Raw genomic sequence first — 20679 nt, 5'->3', positions numbered from 1 at the left:
TCCTCTTAACTTTATTGATCAGTTAACATCTATTAATTAATGGCATTCCCATACTCCTATACTTGTAGCCTAATATGTAATTGACATACTCTTCATATCCTTTCAAGCTGTCACCTACTACGCAGTGATAGAGCATCCAGTCCTGTCAATTCTCCAACAGTGATTTGTTTTCTATTTTACTCTCCTTTGTATTATCGTGCCTCAACTCTATGTCAAGTTCATGATCTAGAAGGTATCAGTACCTTCCAAGCAAACTTTTTTCCCCTCAGTTTCTCACCTTTGTAATCAGTTGTCACACTTCCATTAGCTGTCATTCTAAAACACAAGCGACACTTTTCTACCCCAGAACCTTAGTAAGTCTAAAGGTTTTCAGCAATGAAAAAAGACAGATATTCTGAATAACTTTCTTGATAAAAACAATAAAAAGGATGCCTATTACTTTAAGAATATTTTACAAAATTACTGAGAAGACAAGGAATCTGAAAAGGCTTAAAGCAACATGGAAATAGAGAATCCAGTGAGCAAACATGGGAAATAAGTGATTGCCTGAAGTCATCTTGTATCCTCAGTGTATTTGTCAAATGGTGGTGAATTTGAACTTTGAATTGTAAGGACTATAAGGACAAGACAAACAGAAAACAGAGCCCAGGGCCTATTTAAACCAGAATGTAATGAAGATCTTTTCCTGTAGCTGGTATCTTAGATGATCACACTATCCCTGTTTAGGCGAACAAGAGTCAAGCCCTTCATGTAAAATATGAACGTAAGAAAACTTGATTTTCTTACTGTGGTGAAGCTCACAGAAAGTCTCAAGAACTCATCTATAGCTAGCTTCGCAGCTGGTTTAGAACCACATCTGTTGCCTGTATTCTTGCTATCTGACTTCCTGACAGTACTAATGGTGTAATATCTTAAATATACTGAAAGCGAAAGGGGACTAATGCCTTAAATATACAGACAGAAAGCAGCTATTTAAAACAAGGGTGAAATAACGATTGGATAAATAAAAGAACTTCAGTTGCTTTTCATTGTCTGTTTTGGTTTCTGCCATACAACAACATGAATCAGCCATTGATATACGTATATCCCCTCTCTCTCTAACTTCCCTCCACCTCCCACCCCTCTAGGTTGTTACAGAGCCCTGGTTTGAATTCCCTGAGTCATGTAGCAAATTCGCACTGGCTCTCTATTTTACATATGGTCACGTATATGTTTCCATGCTACTCTCTCCATTTATCCCACTGACTCCTTCCTCCCTACTCTGCAAGATTTTGTGGTCTTGAATTATCTCAAAATAATACATTGTTAAAAATTTTTACATGTTCGTTGTAGCCAGTGAAAAAAATGCTAAGATATGTAAATGAAATGTTAATAATATTTCCCCTCCTCTCTCACAGTTTCTAGACCAGCCAAATTAATCTTGACTAGGAATTGCAATAGATAACCTAATTTGAATGAGAATGGATTCTGCATAACACCAACTAGTTGTGATACTTACCATGGGATTTTATATTTCCTTTCATAATTTAGAGTCTCACCTGAATAGTTCCAATATATGGATCATCCCTGAGTCTGGTTTTGTGGTTGCTTTGTCTTTTGATATGTTTGTTGTTTTGCTTTTCGTGTATCTCATAATTTTTTTCTTTTTTAAATGCTAGACATTGTGATTAGAATGGGGCTTCTTCTGTCAGGCCAGTAGTGTGAATATTGAGTTGATCTACTCAGGAGTTGATCTGGATTTGCGTTTTGTTGTTTTGGTCACTGTTGGCGCATCCTAAGTTTCAAGTTGTTCTCAGAATGGATTGCTGTCGGCCTTTTTCTAAGGATAGAAGTGCAGTGCTGGAGGACGTTTTTAGTGTTCATCTTCCATCCTTTATTTTCATTTGATCCATTGTTCTTATACCTCGAGGGTGTCTCACTGTACACTCCCGCGCTTATCCAGCATTTGGATGCTGATTTTTACCATCTGGTGTTGAAGAACTAAAGAGTTTTTCTGCTTCTATCTTACACAGTCCCTTTGTGATTGGACTTTGGGGTCAGGCTTTCTCAGGATTCCTCTCCATGGCAGCTAAACTCTGACTTGTATCTGTGGCAGGTATTGTAAAAGATAGATGTTCATGCCCCTCTCTCTATGTGGAATCAACCTATCTAATGGTATTGGTATAGGATCCTAGGCCTGGATCTATTTCTTGCTGCTCACCCAGGAATAGAAAGAGTTCTTTCTTCTACCACTCCCAAGCAGAGTGTGTGTTTTATTTTTTTTCCTGTGTCCTGAAGTTTACTGTCCTTCTTTTAGGTGTATCTGGCTTTTGATCTGTTTACAGAAAGGGCTGGTGTTGGGATAGAGGGGTGGGGTGGTTTGTTCCTTTCCATAGCAGCAGTTCCCTTCCCCACAACCCCTGCCTGCCTACATCACTGAGGGATGCTCTCTCTAGTTTTCTACCCTGTCCTTAATATTTCTCATGACCACCTGATGGAGATCTATGGGGAAATATCTACCCGTAGGTGCAAGACCCCTTTGTCAGGAATTTCTGAAGATTCTGTGTAATAGCTAACCCTTCTTCCCATGCTCTACTCTCAGTCAGCTAGACTATGTATCCCATTTGCTTTGCATGCTTCTCCCTCCTTGAAGTTAAAACTGGTTTTCTGCTGAGCTTAGTTGTCTGATGAGCTCAAGAAAAGGTACGGCATTGTGCCTTATTCAGCTTTTCTTACTGTCAAAGTGGAGTGACAGCTTGTTCCAGCTTTCTGCAACCTAGGCATAAGCATTACATCTACTGTTGGACTTTGATATTGTTTTGTCATATTTAAGTAGCTTCTTTCTAGAATTTTTTTAACATTCTTATTAGTAGATGTATTTTATTGAGTTCTTGGATGTTGAACAATTCCTTGAATAAACTGTTGGATTTGTTTTGTCATTGTTTTCCTGGGAATTTTAAAAATTATAATCGTCTGCCCTCATATAGTACTTAACTGAATGTCAAGTACTCTTACTCCATGTAGTAGTAAGGAATTTACTTATAGTAGTAAAGTATTGGAGAAGGAAATGGCAACCCACTCCAGTGTTCTTGACTGGAGAATCCCAGGGATGGGGGAGCCTGGTGGGCTTCCGTCTATGGGGTCACACAGAGTCGGACACGACTGAAGTGACTTAGCAGTAACAGTAAAGTATTTAGACCTTTGAGATAGCAGGTACAGCTATTTCTAATTTTATAGGGTAATAAACTAAGCCATTCCAGTACTCTTGCCTGGAAAATCCCATGGACGGAGAAGCCTGGTAGGCTGCAGTCCATGGGGTCACGAAGAGTCGGACATGACTGAGCAACTTCACTTTCACTTTTCACTTTCATACATTGGAACAGGAAATGGCAACCCACTCCAGTGTCCTTGCCTGGAGAATCCCAGGGATGGGGGAGCCTGGTGGGCTTCCATCTATGGGGTCGCACAGAGTCGGACACGACTGAAGCGACTTAGCAGTAGCAGCATGTTAGGAGTGGTAGTTAGTGGTGTACCTTAGGTCTGAACCAAGGCTATTGATCTCCAAAGTTCACGTTCTTGAATATAAATAAAAGTTACCTGTTTTGTTAGTGTGAATTTTTTTTCATATATTCAAGGGATTATATGTGAGGATATAAATAATTAGGTGTATTTGTTCATGTTTTTTGTCATTTTTTTCTGCTGGTTTTTCTTTGCTTTCTTTTGGTCCTTTGTCCATGAGTCTTGTGGTTTTGTTTTGTGCTGTTTTGTTTTGTTTCACACCTTACAGCTTTATTGATAAGTATTTCTTATACAATAAAATTCACTTGTTTACAGTTCAGTGGTTTTTGGTGTATTTTCATATTTGTGCAGCCATAACATAACAAAAGTCCGTCTAGTCAAGGCAATGGTTTTTCCCGTGGTCATGTATGGATGTGAGAGTTGGACTGTGAAGAAAGCTGATCGCCAAAGAATCGATGCTTTTGAACTGTGGTGTTGGAGAAGACTCTTGAGAGTCCCTTATACTGCAAGGAGATCCAACCAGTCCATTCTAAAGGAGATCAATCCTGGATGTTCATTGGAGGGACTGATGCTAAAGCTGAAACTGCAATACTTTGGCCACCTCATGCGACAAGTGGACTCACTGGAAAAGACTCTGATGCTGGGAAAGGTTGGGGGTGGGAGGAGAAGGGGACAACGGAGAATGAGATGGCTGGATGGCATCACCGACTCTGTGGACATGAGTTTGAGTGTACTCCGGGAGTTGGTGATGGACAGGGAGGCCTGGCGTGCTGTGATTCATGGGGTCGCGGAGAGTCGGACACGACTGAGCGACTGAACTGAACTGAACTGACGGAACATAACCACAATTGTAATCTTAGAACATTTTCAACATTCACCTAAAACATCCTGTACATTTTCAACTATCATTTCTCATTCCTGCTAACATCCTCTCCTCAATCCCAAGCAACCACTAAGCTACTTTCTATCTCTATAGATTTGCCATTCTGGAGATTTTTTATAAATCAAATTATAGGGTATGTGATTCTTTGTGACTAGCTTCTTTCACTTCGCATAATATTTTCAAAGTTTATTCATATTATAGCATGTATCATCCTTCCTTTTTCTTTGATGCATAATCATTGTACAGATATACTATAATCTGATTATCAGATTATTAGCTGATGGGCATTTAGGTTAAACATTTAGACCTTTGACCAATTTTTAATGAATTTTTAGGTATTGTATAAGGTAGGAGTCCAAATACTTTCTTAACATGTGTGTATCCAGTTTTCTCTGCAGTATTTGAAAGACTGTTTTCCTCCCTACAGAATTTCTTGATACCTTCTCAAAAGTCAGTGATCATAAATACGAGAGTTTAGCTCAGGAGCGTTAGTTCTGTTCTATTAATCTAACATATCTATCTCTATGATGGTACCACTGTGTGGATCACTAGCTTTGTAGTAGGCATGTCATCTAGACCTGAGTTCTCCAGTTTATTCTGGCTTATTTGGCTGCACCTGTTTTGATGTTAATGTTACTACCTTAGTGAATAACCAAAATTTGTGCCTTCAGCTGTCATCTTGGCAAGTTTAAAATTCCTTGAGAATGATCTTGCCTTAAGTATTAAATAGAATCAACTTTTAAAACCATGTACTCTTGGTAACTTTTTATTACAGTGAATTGGTATATTGCTTTTTCACTATATTTATTTAGTTTTTATTTTTCTTAAGTCAGTTTTGTTGGTCTGTATTTTTTTCTAGGAAATACCCTTTTCACTTTAACTTCCAAGATTTGATATTATAGAATTGTAGATAATTTTCTCAGTTTTTGAATTTCTTCTGTTTCTTTGTATTCACTCTTTCATCTGTATTGTGGCATATATCTGCTTTCTCTCTCCCTTTCTATTTTTTCTTATAAAGTCTTTCCTGGGCTTTATGCATTTTATTTTCTTTTAATAAATTCTTGGTTTTACTTATCCTTTCAACTTGCTAAAGTTTCCATTTGTTTTCTCCTTTCACTCTTTATTCCATTTTATTCTAATTTTTATAAGTTAATTAGCTTATCTCAGTCTTTTAAAAAAAAAATAAAATTGTAAAGCTATACACTTTATTCTTGACTATAAGTCCAGCTATGTCTATAGTTTTGGGAGGGATCAAATGTTCATTTTTTTTCACGAGTTGGTTCTGTTTTGATTTTTTTTTTTATTTGATCCAGGATAATTTAGAGAATATAATTTAAACACTTATATTTTAAAATGTATTAATGTTTTATTTCTCTCATGTAAATAATCCACTTTGAAAGATATCATCAACTAAATATATAAATTACAGTCTCTATTCAGTGTATGAGGTCAATATATATTTAGTTGAACTCAACTGATGCTTCCACTATAATTGCATTCTTATAATTTTCTCATATTGCTAGGAATTTCTTGCTTTATACATTTGTCTGCTCTATTTTTTGTTATATAGGTATTTATAACTCTTCAGTTCAGTCACTCAGTCGTGTCCGACTCTCTGTGACCCCCATGAATCACAGCACGCCAGGCCTCCCTGTCCATCACCAACTCCCGGAGTTCACTCAAACTCATGTCCATCGAGTCGGTGATGCCATCCAGCCATCTCATTCTCTGTCATCCCCTTCTCCTCCCGCCCCCAACCTTTCCCAACATCAGAGTCTTTTCTAGTGAGTCAACTCGTCGCATGAGGTGGCCAAAATATTGCAGTTTCAGCTTTAGCATCAGTCCTTCCAATGAACACCCTTAGGCTATGCATATTTGCATCATTATATACTGTTCCTTTTCAGACTGCTTACAGCTTCATACCTTTAAGTATACTTTTCTGATATAGGTATTAGTGTCATTATCTTGGTTCATTCAAACTGCTATAACCAAAATATCACAGACTGAGTACTTTATAAATAACAGATATTTATTTCTCACAATTCTGGAGGCTGGAAAGTCCAACATCAAGATACTGGTGTGGTAATGATCGGGTAAGGGCCTTCTTTTTTTTTCATAGCTGGCACCTCTCACTGTGTCTTCTCGTGGTGGAAGGGGCAAGGGATCACTGTGGGGTCTACATCAATACCATGAACTCTCTACACTCGTGACCTAATCACCTCCCATTCCAAAGGTCACCTTTCTAATATCATCATCTTTAAGGGTTAAGATTTCAACATTGAAATTTTGGAGTGACAGAAATTCAGACCATTGCAACTAGTTTTTCTTTCTTTTGTTTTAACACTTGCCTAGTGTAATGGTACTGTTCAACAGTAATTTTGCCACTCACAATTTTTTCATCCTTCACCTGATTTCTATAACCTTTGTCCTCTTATAAGAAACAGACTTTCCTTATTCCTCGCATGTAGTTTGGCTGGTGATAATACCTCTGTGGCCTCAGGTCTGACAGATCAAAATGTCAGATCCTCCTGGCCACAGCAGTTGCTTCAGAATCAGGCGCGTGTACCTCGTGAAGCCAATGATTCCAGGCCTTTTTTTCTCTGTGTTGTTATGGATGTAATATAAACAAAAATGAAGTAACTCACCAAATACAAAGATCTTTCTGCATCTGTAGGTACAGATCTGCATCATCAATTTGTTGACTCTGTAAATCTCTGTGCTTGATATATACCTTGTAATTTTCTGTCTTCTGTTTAGAACATTTTCATTCCAGCTATTCAATATCATAAACAAAACTTTGAGAAATTCTCTTGCATGTACATCTTTCTCTTAGAGCATGTGACCATACAGTGGGAAGTATAGTGGCAGGAAATTATTGGAGAAGGGAGAGAATGATACCAGATTTTGTACAGGTTGCAGTTCAAATCTCTGAAGTATATGAGAGTATTCAGAGGTCAGATTTAGAAGAAAAGATACATGAAACTAGAGTGTATTCCAGAATCTCACTACTGATGCACAGAAATAAATGGTTCACAAAAGAGACTGAGAAGCGAGTCAGAATGATTATCAAGAGGTTGTGTCATCATAGATTCAGAATAGAATAAATTTCTGTGAATCGAGTAGTTCACGGACTCAAATTCTACGAAGTGCAGAATTTGATCTACAATCACAAGTGTCCGTTTGATCTGACAACTACGAAGGCAATGGTACCTTTGTTGTTGCAGTTGCAGTTCAATGGTTCTGATGGTAGCCTTCGATCTAGTAAATTGCAGAGTTAATACATTTTAAAGGTAGATTATTTTTTGAGGAGCTTTTCTGTCAAGTGTACGTGTAAGGGTCATATGAATATAACCTGGAGGAAGACTTAAAGAATGGAGAGAAGAACAGGTAACATATCCTCAATCATTCTCCTTTTATAAGAAATCTGATGTGTGCCTGTCTAGCCCAAAGCTAGCTAGTAATGATCTGTATTTGTTGTTGTTCAGTTGCTAAGTTGTGTCCTATTCTGTGACCCCAGGCTCCTCTGTCCTCAGCTATCTCCCAGAGATTGCTGTTGATTGAGTCAGTGATGCTATCTGACCATCTCATCCAGTTCAGAAAGATTGGTAGGTTCAGTTTAGTTCAGTCACTCACTTGTGTCTGACTCTTCATGACCCCGTGGATTGCAGCCCACCAGGCTTCCCTGTCTTTCACCAACTCCTGGAGCTTACTCAGACTCAGGTCCATCGAGTTGGTATTGCCATCCACCATCTCATCCTCTATTGTCCCCTTCTCCTGCCTTCAATCTTTCTCAGCATCAGCTGCTGCTGCTAAGTCGCATCAGTCGTGTCCAACTCTGTGCGACCCCATAGACGGCAGCCCACCAGGCTCCGCCGCCCCTGGGATTCTCCAGGCAAGAACATTGGAGTGGGTTACCATTTCCTTCTCCAATGCATGAAAGTGAAAAGTGAAAGTGAAGTCTCTCAGTCGTGTCTGACTATTAGCTACCCCATGGACCACAGCCAGCCTACCAGGCTCCTCCACCCATGTGATTTTCCAGGCAAGAGTACTGGAGTAGGGTGCCACTGCCTTCTCCGTCTCAGCATCAGAATCTTTTCAAATAAGTCAGCTCTTCCCATCAGGTGGCCAAAGTATTGGAGTTTCAGCTTCAGCATCAGTCCTTCCAATGAATATTCAGGATTGATTTCCTTTGGGATGGACTGGTTGGATCTCCTTGCTGTCTAAGGGACTCTCAAGAGTCTTCTCCAACACCACAGTTCAAAAGCATCATCTTCAGTGCTCACCTTTCTTTCTAGTCCAACTCTCACATCCATACATGACTACTGGGAAAACCATAGCTTTGACTAGACGGACCTTTGTTGGCAAAGTCATGTCTCTGCTTTTTAAAATGCTTTCGAGGTTGATCATAACTTTTCTTCCAAGGAGCAAGTGTCTTTAATTTCATGGCTGCAATCACCATCTGCAGTGATTTTGGAGCCCCCCAAAATAAAGTCTGTCACTGTTTCCTTTGTTTTCCCATCTATTTGCCATGAAGTGATGCGACCGGATACCATGATCTTAGTTTTCTGAATGTTGAGTTTTAACCCAAGTTTTTCACTCTCCTCTTTCACTTCCATCAAGCGGCTCTTTAATTCTTCTTCACTTTCTGCCATAAGGGTGGTGTCATCTGCATAACTGAGGTTATTGATATTTCTCCCAGCAATCTTGTTTCCAGCTTGTGCTTCTTCCAGCCCAGCGTTTCTCATGATGTACTCTGCATATAAGTTAAATAAGCAGGGTGACAATATACAGCTTTAACATTCTGCTTTCCCGATTTGGAACCAGTCTGTGGTTCCATGCACAGATCTAACTGTTGCTTCTTGACCTGCATACAGATTTCTTGGGATACAGGTCAAGTGGTCTGGTATTCCCATCTCTTGAAGAATTTTCCACAGTTTGTTGTGATCCACACAGTGAAAGGTTTTGGTGTAGTCAGTAAAGCAGAAGTAGATGTTTTTCTGGAACTCTCTTGCTTTTTTGATGATCCAGTGGATGTTGGCAATTTGATCTCTGGTTCCTTTGCCTTTTCTAAATCCAGCTTGAATATCTGGAAGTTCACGGTTCATGTACTGTTGAAGCCTGGCTTGGAGAATTTTGAGTGTTAATTTGCTAGCAGTTACATGATAATTTAATCATTTGGAATCAGGAAACTGAGAGAGAACACGACAGTGAGCTTTGAAATGTGAGCCAAAAGATCCTAAGGTAGGCTTAGGGCCAGGCAGACTGCTGTGGGCTTCCCTGGTGGCTCAGCGGTAAAGAATCTACCTGCAATGCAGGAGAGCTGGGTTCAATCCCCAAGTAGGGAAGATCCCCTGGAGGTGGGCATGGCTACCCACTCCAGTATTCTTGCCTAGAGAATCCCATGAACAGAGGAGCCTGGCAGGCTGAGGTCCATAGGGTTGTACAGAGTCAGACACTACTGAAATGACTCAGCAACAACAGCAGCAGACTGCTGTAGACCACGGGTACTCTGAAGTTATGAAATAGCCAGTTGGAAAAGTTGGAGCCAATATATCAATATTAAAATGTATGAAATTCTGAAGAATAGAGGTGAAAAGAGATTTTATCCTGGTTCCTTTTTTTTTTTTTTTAGCCTCCAGCATCTTTTATTTTTCCTAGAACCTGTATACAATTAACTCTAGCAGGACAGTACTCAATACTGTTTAAGCCTCACATTTTAGATTAACTACTTATTATAAATGTGAATGGACATTCTCATAACCTGGAAACTAAATGACATAAGATTTATTCATTTATGTAACCATACAAAATTTTATATGCAACAGGAGCTTTTATACTATAGAATCTGACCTTACAAACTAGCTTACATATAAAACATACTCTTTGCTCATCTGTCCTAATCTAGAAAGTGTTGCACTGATGCTTAAGTTGTCATTAAAACAGATGAGTTCTCAACACAAGGTTAACAAACCTGAAGCTCCACCCTAGAAATACAAACCCATAATTTGAAAATTGTTTTACCAGAAATAGCTTATGAACAACTCTTACCAAAGTAGTATTATAGGGAGTTACATTGTTTACCAAAAGAAGACACAGGTTTCTCATTAAACTTTTTTTAATGGGTCTCAAATTCTGTGACAGATTTTTGGTCAAGTTGTTTTCATTAAAAAGCACTGATTTTAAAAACTAATAACCTAAACTGCCACACACAAAACATATGGTCCACAAAAACATTCTCCTTTCCTTCTGAAGGTTTTGTGATGCATTGTTATCTTTAACCAGTCTTTTACTATTAAACTTAAATGGCCAATTGAGACAAACAGTTCTGAGACCGTTCTTCCACCACTGATTAAGACCGGGGTGGCAGTATTGGGGATAATATTCATTTACCTTCTGAGCTTTCTGGGCAGACTTGGTGACCTTGCCAGCTCCAGCTGCCTTCTTGTCCACTGCTTTGATGACACCCACAGCGACTGTCTGTCTCATGTCACGCACAGCAAAACAGCCCAGGGGAGGATAGTCAGAGAAGCTCTCAACACACATGGGCTTGCCAGGAACCGTATCAACGATGGCAGCATCACCAGATTTCAAGAATTTAGGGCCATCTTCCAGCTTCTTCCCAGAACGACGATCAATCTTCTCCTTCAGCTCAGCAAACTTGCAATCAGTGTGAGCAGTGTAACAGTCCAGCACAGGTGCATATCCAGCACTGATTTGGCCTGGATGGTTCAAAATAATCACCTGAGCTGTGAAGCCAGCAGCTTCCATGGGTGGATCATTTTTGCTGTCACCAGCCACATTACCATGACGGACATCTTTGACAGACACGTTCTTGACATTGAAACCCACATTGTCCCCAGGAAGGGCTTCACTCAGTGCTTCATGGTGCATTTCTACAGACTTCACTTCAGTTGTTATGTTGACTGGAACAAAGGTGACCACCATACCAGGTTTGAGAACACCAGTCTCCACACAACCCACAGGGACAGTACCAATACCACCAATTTTATAGACATCCTGGAGAGGCAAACGCAAGGGTTTGTCAGTTGGGCGAGTTGGTGGCAGGATGCAATCCAGAGCTTCAAGCAGGGTGGTTCCACTGGCATTGCCATCCTTATGAGTGACTGTCCATCCCTTGAACCATGGTATGTTAGCACTTGGCTCCAGCTTATTGTCACCATTCCAGCCAGAAATTGGCACAAATGCTACTGTGTCAGGGTTGTAGCCAATTTTCTTAATTTAGGTGCTGACTTCCTTAACAATTTCCTCGTATCTCTTCTGGCTGTAGGGTGGCTCAGTGGAATCCATTTTGTTAACGCCTACAATTAGCTGTTTCACACCCAGGGTGTAAGCCAGAAGGGCATGCTCACGGGTCTGCCCGTTCTTGGAGATACCGACTTCAAATTCACCAACACCAGCAGCAACAATCAGGACAGCACAGTCAGCCTGGGATGTGCCTGTAATCATGTTTTTGATCAAGTCTCTGTGTCCTAGGGCATCAATGATGGTAACATAGTACTTGCTGGTCTCAAATTTCCACAGGGAGATATCAATGGTGATACCACGCTCATGTTCAGCTTTCAGTTTGTCCAAGACCCAGGCATATTTGAAGGAGCCCTTTCCCATCTTGGCGGCCTCCTTCTCGAACTTTTCAATTGTTCTTTTGTCGATCCTGCCACGTTTGAAGATCAGATGGCCAGTCGTAGACTTCCCTGAATCTACGTGCCCAGTGACAACGATGTTGATGTGGGTCTTCTCCTTTCCCATTTTGGCTAAGGTTTAACAGTGGTTTTCACGACACCTGTGTCCTAGTGGCAAACCCGTTGCGAAAAAGCTATCCTGGTTCCTAATAGTATTCTGTTACCTTGTAGGCTTTCTTTTCCACACATTAAATGTTTTCTTTATAATGGGCAAGACTCTCAGCTAGACCAGGTTTAAAGTCTGCACATCAGATGGAGAATTGCTATGATACATTCATTATAGGCTCCCCGAAAGGAATGATTGCATTAAAGGGTGACTGTGGATTACTGCACCACGTATAGCCAAATCATCAAAGCCTGTGTAAGTTCATCAAGTACACCAAGACACAGTAAAACTGATGAGATTCAGATGAAACAACTGTGAACTATTCTCTCTTCCATAAAAGGAATACTGAATTACTGTGGGAAACTTCTTTGGAGATTGTCAGAGGCAAACCCCAAATATAATACTTGTAAATATTTACATTTAATTGCTCCTAATATTGGTTACTAATGTTTTTGTAATTTTGACTTTCACAGTACTATTTTAGCAATTTGAAGATATTATTTTGACAAAAAATGATAGAAATATAAAATTACCTTGCATGCTTCCCTATTGTTTTATACATTTTTTAATATGATAAAAAAATTAATCAAAATGAGCATTTGAATGAAGATATACACTTTCAGTAGGAGACTGAACTTTAGGCACACAGGCAGACTCATCATTATGGGAGCTGGCTTTAGATAGATCCTGAAGTCTTCCTCCAGCCTTTGGACCTAGTATTTCCCTGACTGAAATGCTGTGCATCACCTATTGCTCTATTTCCTTTGCCCAGATAATACCTACTCATACTGACTTCAGTTTGGTCACAATCCTCTTGTCTGTAGCCAAACTGGAGAAGGACTCGGGTAATAGAATCAGTTCAGTTCAGTTCAATTCAGTTGCTCAGTCATGTCCGACTCTTTGCGACCCCATTGACTGCAACATGCCAGGCTTCCCTGTCCTTCACTAACTCCTGGAGCTTACTCAAACTCATGTCCATCGAGTTGGTGATGCCATCCAACTGTCTCATCCTCTGTTGTTTTCTTCTCCCTCATCAGGGTCTTTTCCACTGAGTCAGTTCTTCATATCAGGTGGCCAAAGTATTGGAGTTTCAGCTTCAGCATCAGTCCTTCCAATGAATATTTAGGACTGATTTCCTTTAGGATGGAAGGTTGGATCTCCTTGCTGTCTAAGGGACTCTCAAGAATCTTCTCCAACACCACAGTTCAAAAGCATCAGTTCTTAAGTGCTCAGCTTTCTTTATAGTCCGACTCTCACATCAATACATGACTACTGGAAAAACCATAGCTTTGATTAGATGGACTTTTGTCGGCAAAGTAATGTCTCTGCTTTTTAGTATGCTATGTTGGTCATAGCTTTTCTTCCAAGGAGCAAGAGTATTTAATTTCATGGCTGCAGTCACCATCTGCAGTGATTTTGGCGCCCAAGAAAATAAAGCCTCTCACTGTTTCCATTGTTTCCCCATCTATTTGCCATCAAGTGTGATTCATGGGGTCGCGCAGAGTCGGACACGACTGAGCGACTGAACTGAACTGAACTGATGGGACTGGATGGGTAGTAGAATGAAATTGTTTTGAAAAGAAACGTAATATGTGAGAAACTCTTCAGTGTTGCCAGGACTTCCTTCCAGGTCTTTCCTAAGTCTTCCCGCATCAGCAGTCCTCCTTTCCCCTTGTCGCGAGCTCTCACCTCATTATCTCCTCTCTTTTTCTCCTGACCTATTGGCCTTGGTATTGTGGTGACCAAGGAGGTGTAAAAGAGCAGATGTCCATAGTACATTCTTGGAAACAATATCCTGGGTACCTTTAAAGGCAATTAAGGTCCAATTGATTGGCTGTTAGGTACTGAGTATGGGTTAATTGGTACTGAGTGTAGGTTCATAACAGAGGCATGTATCAGAATCACAGAAGAATGTTTGCTATTTAAATCTGGGCCTGACATACAGCATGCTGAATTAGAATATCTTACATGGTGTTTGAAAGCTTACTGTCTTAGACTTGGTGTTTGGCCATAAAATAGGGACAAAATATGTCCCCAACCTTCTCTTATGCCTGTGGATTTTTTTATTTCTGAATGTAATATTTCTTTTCTACCAATTGTGTTTTTTATTGTTCTTGTTCATTGTTGGTCGGTCGCTCAGTCAAGTCTGACTCTTTGCAGCCCCATAAACTGCAGCATGCCAGGCTTCCATTCCTTCATCTTCTCCCTGAATTTGCTCAAACTCATGTCCATTGAGTCAGTGATGCCATCCAACCATCTCATACTCTTTTGCCCCCTTCTGCTCTTGTTTAATGTTAGTCCTGTTTCAGTTTCTAATTGATTTCAGGATTGGGCTTGTATCAGTGTTTTTGTGGCATTATCAGTTTAGTATCTTTTATAAATTTGTTTTTTGGTATTTTAGGGATAAGCTAGATGAGGCTACAGAAAGACTGCTGACCAAATAAAATTTTTCTGTTTCATTTTTTGCATTTCCAGCAATCAGTTCTACATAAGATTGTACCTAATAGTGATTTGAAATGAATGACATACTAGATTCTCTTGTGAATTGCAGTGTAGTAATATTGTGAAAAGTGTAGTGAAAAATCCAGATGGTTTTTTAAAAACTGTGAAATTTAATTTGATGGATTCTTAGTATTACATGTTTCTAAACTAGAATATATATATATGTATAAAAACATTAGATTATCAAATACAATGAATGTACTCTGGCTACTGAGGAAGTTGTTTCTGATTTCAGACGTGATGCTAGAAAGCAGTTAAGTCCTTCATTACATACAATTCTCAATAAAAGTATTTTTAACAGTGTAGTTTTCTGTACCAAGCAAATCGTTATTATAGAGGCATTTTTTGGCTTGAGTGGTTTTTAGACACATATTTTTAAGTGTAATGCCTCTACAGAATGTTGGTATAAATAATTTATTACTAATATTTTAAAAACTAACAATTTATATAAATTGACATAGCTACAGTATGTCTTCTATATCAAAATAACTTTATTGTGTTGTTCAGTGTTGGCTAGTTTTTCTGTTATGTTGATGCATTAAAACAGATATTAAATTTTATCATTAATTCAGCGCCTGGTCTCTCATCAAATCCCCTTAATTACAAATTGACTCCAAGGATTAGACAGCATGGATTTTAATTTTAACTGAAACAAAAAAAAGGCATCTTGAAGAATCACTCTTGCCTAGTGACTCGTAGACACATTTAAAAGATCCATAATTTATTGCTTAGTGTTTAAAGTTGAATATGATATAAAATATACCACCATTTTTTTCTCTTACATTCATATTAAATATGTGTTTTAATATATATTTCATAGTCTTGAAAAACTCTGAGTATTTTTAGATAAATAGTAGCTTCAGAAGTTTTGATAACTTGTAACCCTTTCTTTAGAAAATATTAACTTTGAGTCTTGCACAAGCATGACTATATCTGAATGATGTATATTTTCTTTAATTTCTGTTGCCTTTATAATTTCACAAAATCATGCAGTGTGATTTTATATATTCCATAGAAGTCTTTCCAATGGTATCCTACTTCCAGTGTTATTTGTAGTTTATAACTATTTTGTTAAATCTTTACTTCTTTTGATGCTTGCTATATTAAGTCCAGAATCATTTTTGTGCATTTTACTCTGAAGATATATGAACTTTTCTGTCCTTCTTTCTAAAAGTGCTAGTTTTTAAATTTGAATTTTGATACATAATTATTCATTTAAAGATAGAACAACAATTCATTTTTATTAGAATAAGAGGATAATGAAATGGAGTCATGATTACAGTGATCAAAAAGTACATTTGTCCCCTGTATTTTTTGTTTCATTATGTGGTGATCAGCTTTTAACTCTGTGTTCCCACTTAAAAATTTTACTTATTATTCTTAAAAGATTCTGGAACCTATCTTGTGATAGTTGTCACTTGTGTTGAATTTATCTAGATCTATAATTTTTCAAGTAGTCAATTTACTTTATAAAGACCAAGAAATAATTATTACTAAACCCAAAGTATTCTAAGGTATATAATTTTTTAATAAATTCTGTTGTGTCAATTACCTTTACCTTTTGAAAGTTTGTAAAATATAAATAATTGCATTCTTTCCAGTTAGTGGATATTGTTTATCTGATATTTTTGTAAATTGATTTTTAAATAGTAGTCCACTGTGGGCTTTTGTGCTGTTGCTGTTAAACTGGATTTTTATATACTGGAAGGTAGCGTCCAAATGAGCTCAGCTCATCATGGAAAAAATAAATTGCCTAGAAACAGATTGTTTACGTAATATTAGATGGTAATATAAACCAACAAAAGCAAGGAAATTAACTTCTAAGGCTGACACAGTGCCCTTTCCTTGCTCCTTTGTGCCTGTAGGTATCATGAATGTGTTGTAATACCAAAGTACCGTGGACTCAGTTCAGAACTGTCAAACATAATTCTAAATTTCTTTACTTTGTTGGTTTATGTCACAACTTAATATTATTTTGTCCCTTAATACTATATAATGTCCTTCACATGTGAGATGAAGCAATGCATGGGTGAATCTGAACAAAATGGAAAAGTTTATTTGCTTTTCTCTCACGTACAGTTGATTGCCTCTGATTAACCATTGTCATGCTGCTCTAATATAGTTCTTTAAATTGTGAAAAAAGGTAATACAAAAAAATTATAAAATATCAGGAAATTTTTGAAAAATGTAGTTACTGATTTTAAAAGTGTTATTTATTCTTAATTTTTTCTCCATTGATTACTTTTTGTTTTATCATTTTCTTGTCATCTTGAAAGGCAGCTATCTCTCTGTTGGGGCAATGAGAAACTACTCGTGTTTTATTATAAATACTCAAGTACACGAGTATGATTTCACAGGAAGTTCTAATATGAATTGCAGAAAAGAATTATATGTGGAATATCTACTTCTAGAGTAGAACTAAACCTCTTTAAGTAACCTCCAGGATTTATTTGGAAACTGATAGAAACTTGGCCACTCTTTTAAGAGCACCTATTTCTTGATGATTATGGTAAAACATAAAAATGCATTCACTTAATTTTTATTTTCAGTAGTTAGGTAGTTGCTCATCAATTTTTAATGTGTTATCTTTGCTTTGGGGTCTCTTTTATACAATTATGGGGCAACTTTTAATACTAAATATTTCAGTGTTAGAAAATTTATTTCTTTTATGAATATGAGTTCCATATCTGCAGCAGTTTGGAAATTATTTTCCTTTCTGTTTTTCTCTGTAAACAATATCTACCCTTTTTAGGTATCCATTAAGACAATTTTCTAAAAGAGAATTACAGATTTTCAAGCTTTGAATATTTCTTAGAATAATCTCTCTTGTACCAAAGATACTTGACTGCTTTTTTTTTTAAGATTCTTATTTATTTCTGATTTGTCTGTTAAACCTTACAGAAGGTCACATACTTTCTGTAAAATTATACAACAGAACAAACTCTCTAATGTGGTCAAACAAAAGATCTTGCTCTCAGAAACTAAAGTACTGTGAAATATGATGGTAGCAAAGCGGTTTAAAGTGAGGAAGGGTGATAATTCTTTATGAAATTTTGTTTTTATTTTATGCAAGTAATGTTTAATTGGCTACATTTAAAAGTAGTGAAAAAATGATCTATTTGCTAGAGATTTGCAAAACAATACTTTAAGCTCTAACTTATTTTGAGGTGTTGAAAGGTGAAACATTTGACATTTTCTTTTTGGGCATTGCTTTAAAAAACAGAGGGCGGGAAAGAGGCGTTGCCACATCAGAGTTAAGGGTGTTTGTGGTTGTCCGTGACAGCAGCTCTAGTTTTAAAACACCTGTGTTTACTTTAGAGCTTTTCAGAGTCTGCCTGAAAGTGGCCTAAGAATGGCACAGGCCTTCATGATGGCTGGGGTTTTTTATAATGCAGAGACAGAACTAAACTTTATACTTCGATGTTCTGTTGCCAGCATTTACTTCTCTTATTTTGTATATTTTATCTCTTCATATACTTAAAGGTGTGCATCAGATAATGCATGATTTATAATCTAAATAATGTATAGATTATAATATAGCAAAGCCATTTGTTTTTATAGATATGTTTGCTTTTTGTTCACTGATTGATAAAGGTTGGCGAAAAAGTCTTCAGTATATTATACAGTTGTATTTTCATTCACAATTTAAAGAAGTTTATGAAAATACTTTTTTGGAGAGAAATGAATGTGGCCTAATGTGTGTTACATTATTTTGTTATTATCTTTAGTGGTTTGAATATAGGTTGATATTTCAATTTGCCCATCATTTCCTAGCTGGTCCCTGTTTCCAGTTTAGGAACAAGTGCTTTTTAAATGATTTTGTACATTTCTTACAATTTTATAGTATTTCAGATGACATCTACATATTGTATAATCTTTATTATTCTCCAGTTGAGATATTCTTAACTATGAGAATTTAACAGAGTTTAGTTTTTTCTGAATTGTTTGTTTCAGTATTTTTTTGTTTTCAAACTTAATTATCAGATATCATATACTCTGTGATGCATTCCTATAATATTCAACTTCTTAATTGTAGTGTCATGACAGTTTTTAACATTTTATGTACTTAAACCCTTCTGAGAAGCCAATGCCAGTGTTGAATCTTTTCCCTTGAAATTTGCATATAGGTTCAAGTTTATTTCTCACCCAACCCCATCCATGTGCCCCTGGATAAGAACCCTATTCTAGGTCTTATTTTCTCTAGATAGTTGTATAGACAGTTGTCAACCTGGAATATCAGAGATTCAGAGTCAAATAAAGTATTAGGTACTTAGTACAAATCACTGTGTTAGAAATTGAAAAACATAAAGCAGACATTGATTTTACCAGCTTTAAATATAAATCGTATTTTAATGATATACTCCAAATCCTATGATGCCTACACATTATGTTAATGTCCTAATCCCAGTACCTCAGGAAAATGATAGAATAAGAATGGTAATTGCCTCATTTTTCTAGATATAAGCAGTTAACAATATACCTATTACTTTATTGAAAGATAAGTCAACTCATATCATCACATAAAAGCTGCAAAAAAAATTGATATTGTACTTCAAAAGTGTGGGCATCCCTCTAGGTGACTAATACTTAGCTATAGACGATATACTAAAGAAATTACATGGAATAGTGTGTGTCACCTGAAAGATAATGAAAACTTGAGGAAAATAATAATTGAGTTGTTAAATATGAAAGAATTCAGAAAAAGGTAATTTTAAATGTTTGAAACAGAGGAAAAGCAGCAAAGTCATTTTAAGTGGCATTAAGTTATGTGTTCAGTCGCTAACTTGTATCTGACTCTTTGTGACCCAGCGCAGGCAGGGTTGACTGCAGCATGCCGGGCTCCTCTGTCCTCCACTCTCTCCCAGTTCAGTTCAGTTCAGACGCTCAGTCGTGTCCGACTGTTTGCGACCCCACTATCTCCCAGAGTTTGTTCTAATTCATGTTCATTGAGTTGGTGAGTTACATGAAAAATAACTAGAATATTTTAATAATGATTTATAATAATACTGTATTGTGTATGCTTTTACCTAGATTAGGAAAACTGTTTTGGTCAGATAAAACTGCTGAGAGAAAGGATAATTATATTTAAAATCTTTTGTTTTTATTCTTTTCTGTGACTACTGATAAGGAAGTAAAAGGGAATAAAGATTCTCTTAGTGCTGTAAGTACATTTGTTTCCAGAAACTCTCAAATTGCTTAACTTAACTCCTGAAACTTGACACAGGATTTCCATTGGGTGTGTCAGTTTTGTCTTGGTGGCAGTTCTTGTTAGATAGTAGTTACCTATCTCTGACGTCAGTCTCAGCGTAATTCATGTGTAGCCACTCTTTGTGTTATATAAGATTTACAATTCTTTAATAAAAACTTTATGTGTGTATCTGTCTCAAGCACACTTCCAACGTCCCTAGTTGTTAAGACCACAATTCTCTCTCTCTCTCTCTCTCTATATATATATATATATACACACACACAGCATTTTTCCTGAATCTTAAGCTATCAGTCCTATGTTTGGAATGTTTTTATTATAAAGCATTGGGTGTTTTAAAATTCATGTTTCTCTAAAACTAATATTTTCCAATATAATTTTAAAGGGGAAATGGAAAAAGTTGAAGATACAAAAGATTTCTAAAGATTAAGTGAGACTTAATATAGAAATTAAGATAATTGAAATGAGAGAAGTCAGAGATATGGCTTAGAACTATGCGAATGTATGATAATGTAACTTAGAGAGTTACATATTATCTCATGTTCAATTTTGAAGTAAACGTGAACAGAAAAAATACTGAATCAATGATCAGGAAAATCATTAAGTAACAACTAGGAAATGGCAATCCACTCCAGTATTCTTGCCTGGAAAATCCCATGGACAGAGGAGCCTGGTGGGCTCTATCTCTGTCCATAGTGTTGCAAGAGTCGGACAACTTAGCAACTAAACCAAATGAAACTTTGTAACACCTGAAGAAATTTTGTTGGACTCACTTCTTAATAAA

General features: G+C 37.2%; 2 protein-coding genes and 1 pseudogene across 7 annotated transcripts in view; 1 reads left to right on the top strand and 2 right to left on the bottom strand.

Moving 5' to 3' along the window:
* Positions 1–20679, top strand: part of MIPOL1 (mirror-image polydactyly 1) — a 312066-nt gene that overhangs the window by 151774 nt on the left and 139613 nt on the right. The window lies entirely within an intron of this gene.
* Positions 10568–11326, bottom strand: LOC129550534 (elongation factor 1-alpha 1 pseudogene; annotated as a pseudogene).
* On the bottom strand, positions 11621–12148 carry LOC148774511 (elongation factor 1-alpha 1-like). The gene has a single exon (XM_088829474.1). The coding sequence runs from the start codon at positions 12146–12148 to the stop codon at positions 11621–11623; it is 528 nt and encodes a 175-aa protein (XP_088685600.1).

Source organism: Moschus berezovskii, chromosome 21, assembly GCF_049115385.1.
Source record: "Moschus berezovskii isolate FMDL1 chromosome 21, NW_MosBer_1.0, whole genome shotgun sequence".
In the NCBI taxonomy this organism is placed as follows: domain Eukaryota; kingdom Metazoa; phylum Chordata; class Mammalia; order Artiodactyla; family Moschidae; genus Moschus; species Moschus berezovskii.
This window is presented reverse-complemented; position numbering and strand designations above follow the sequence as displayed.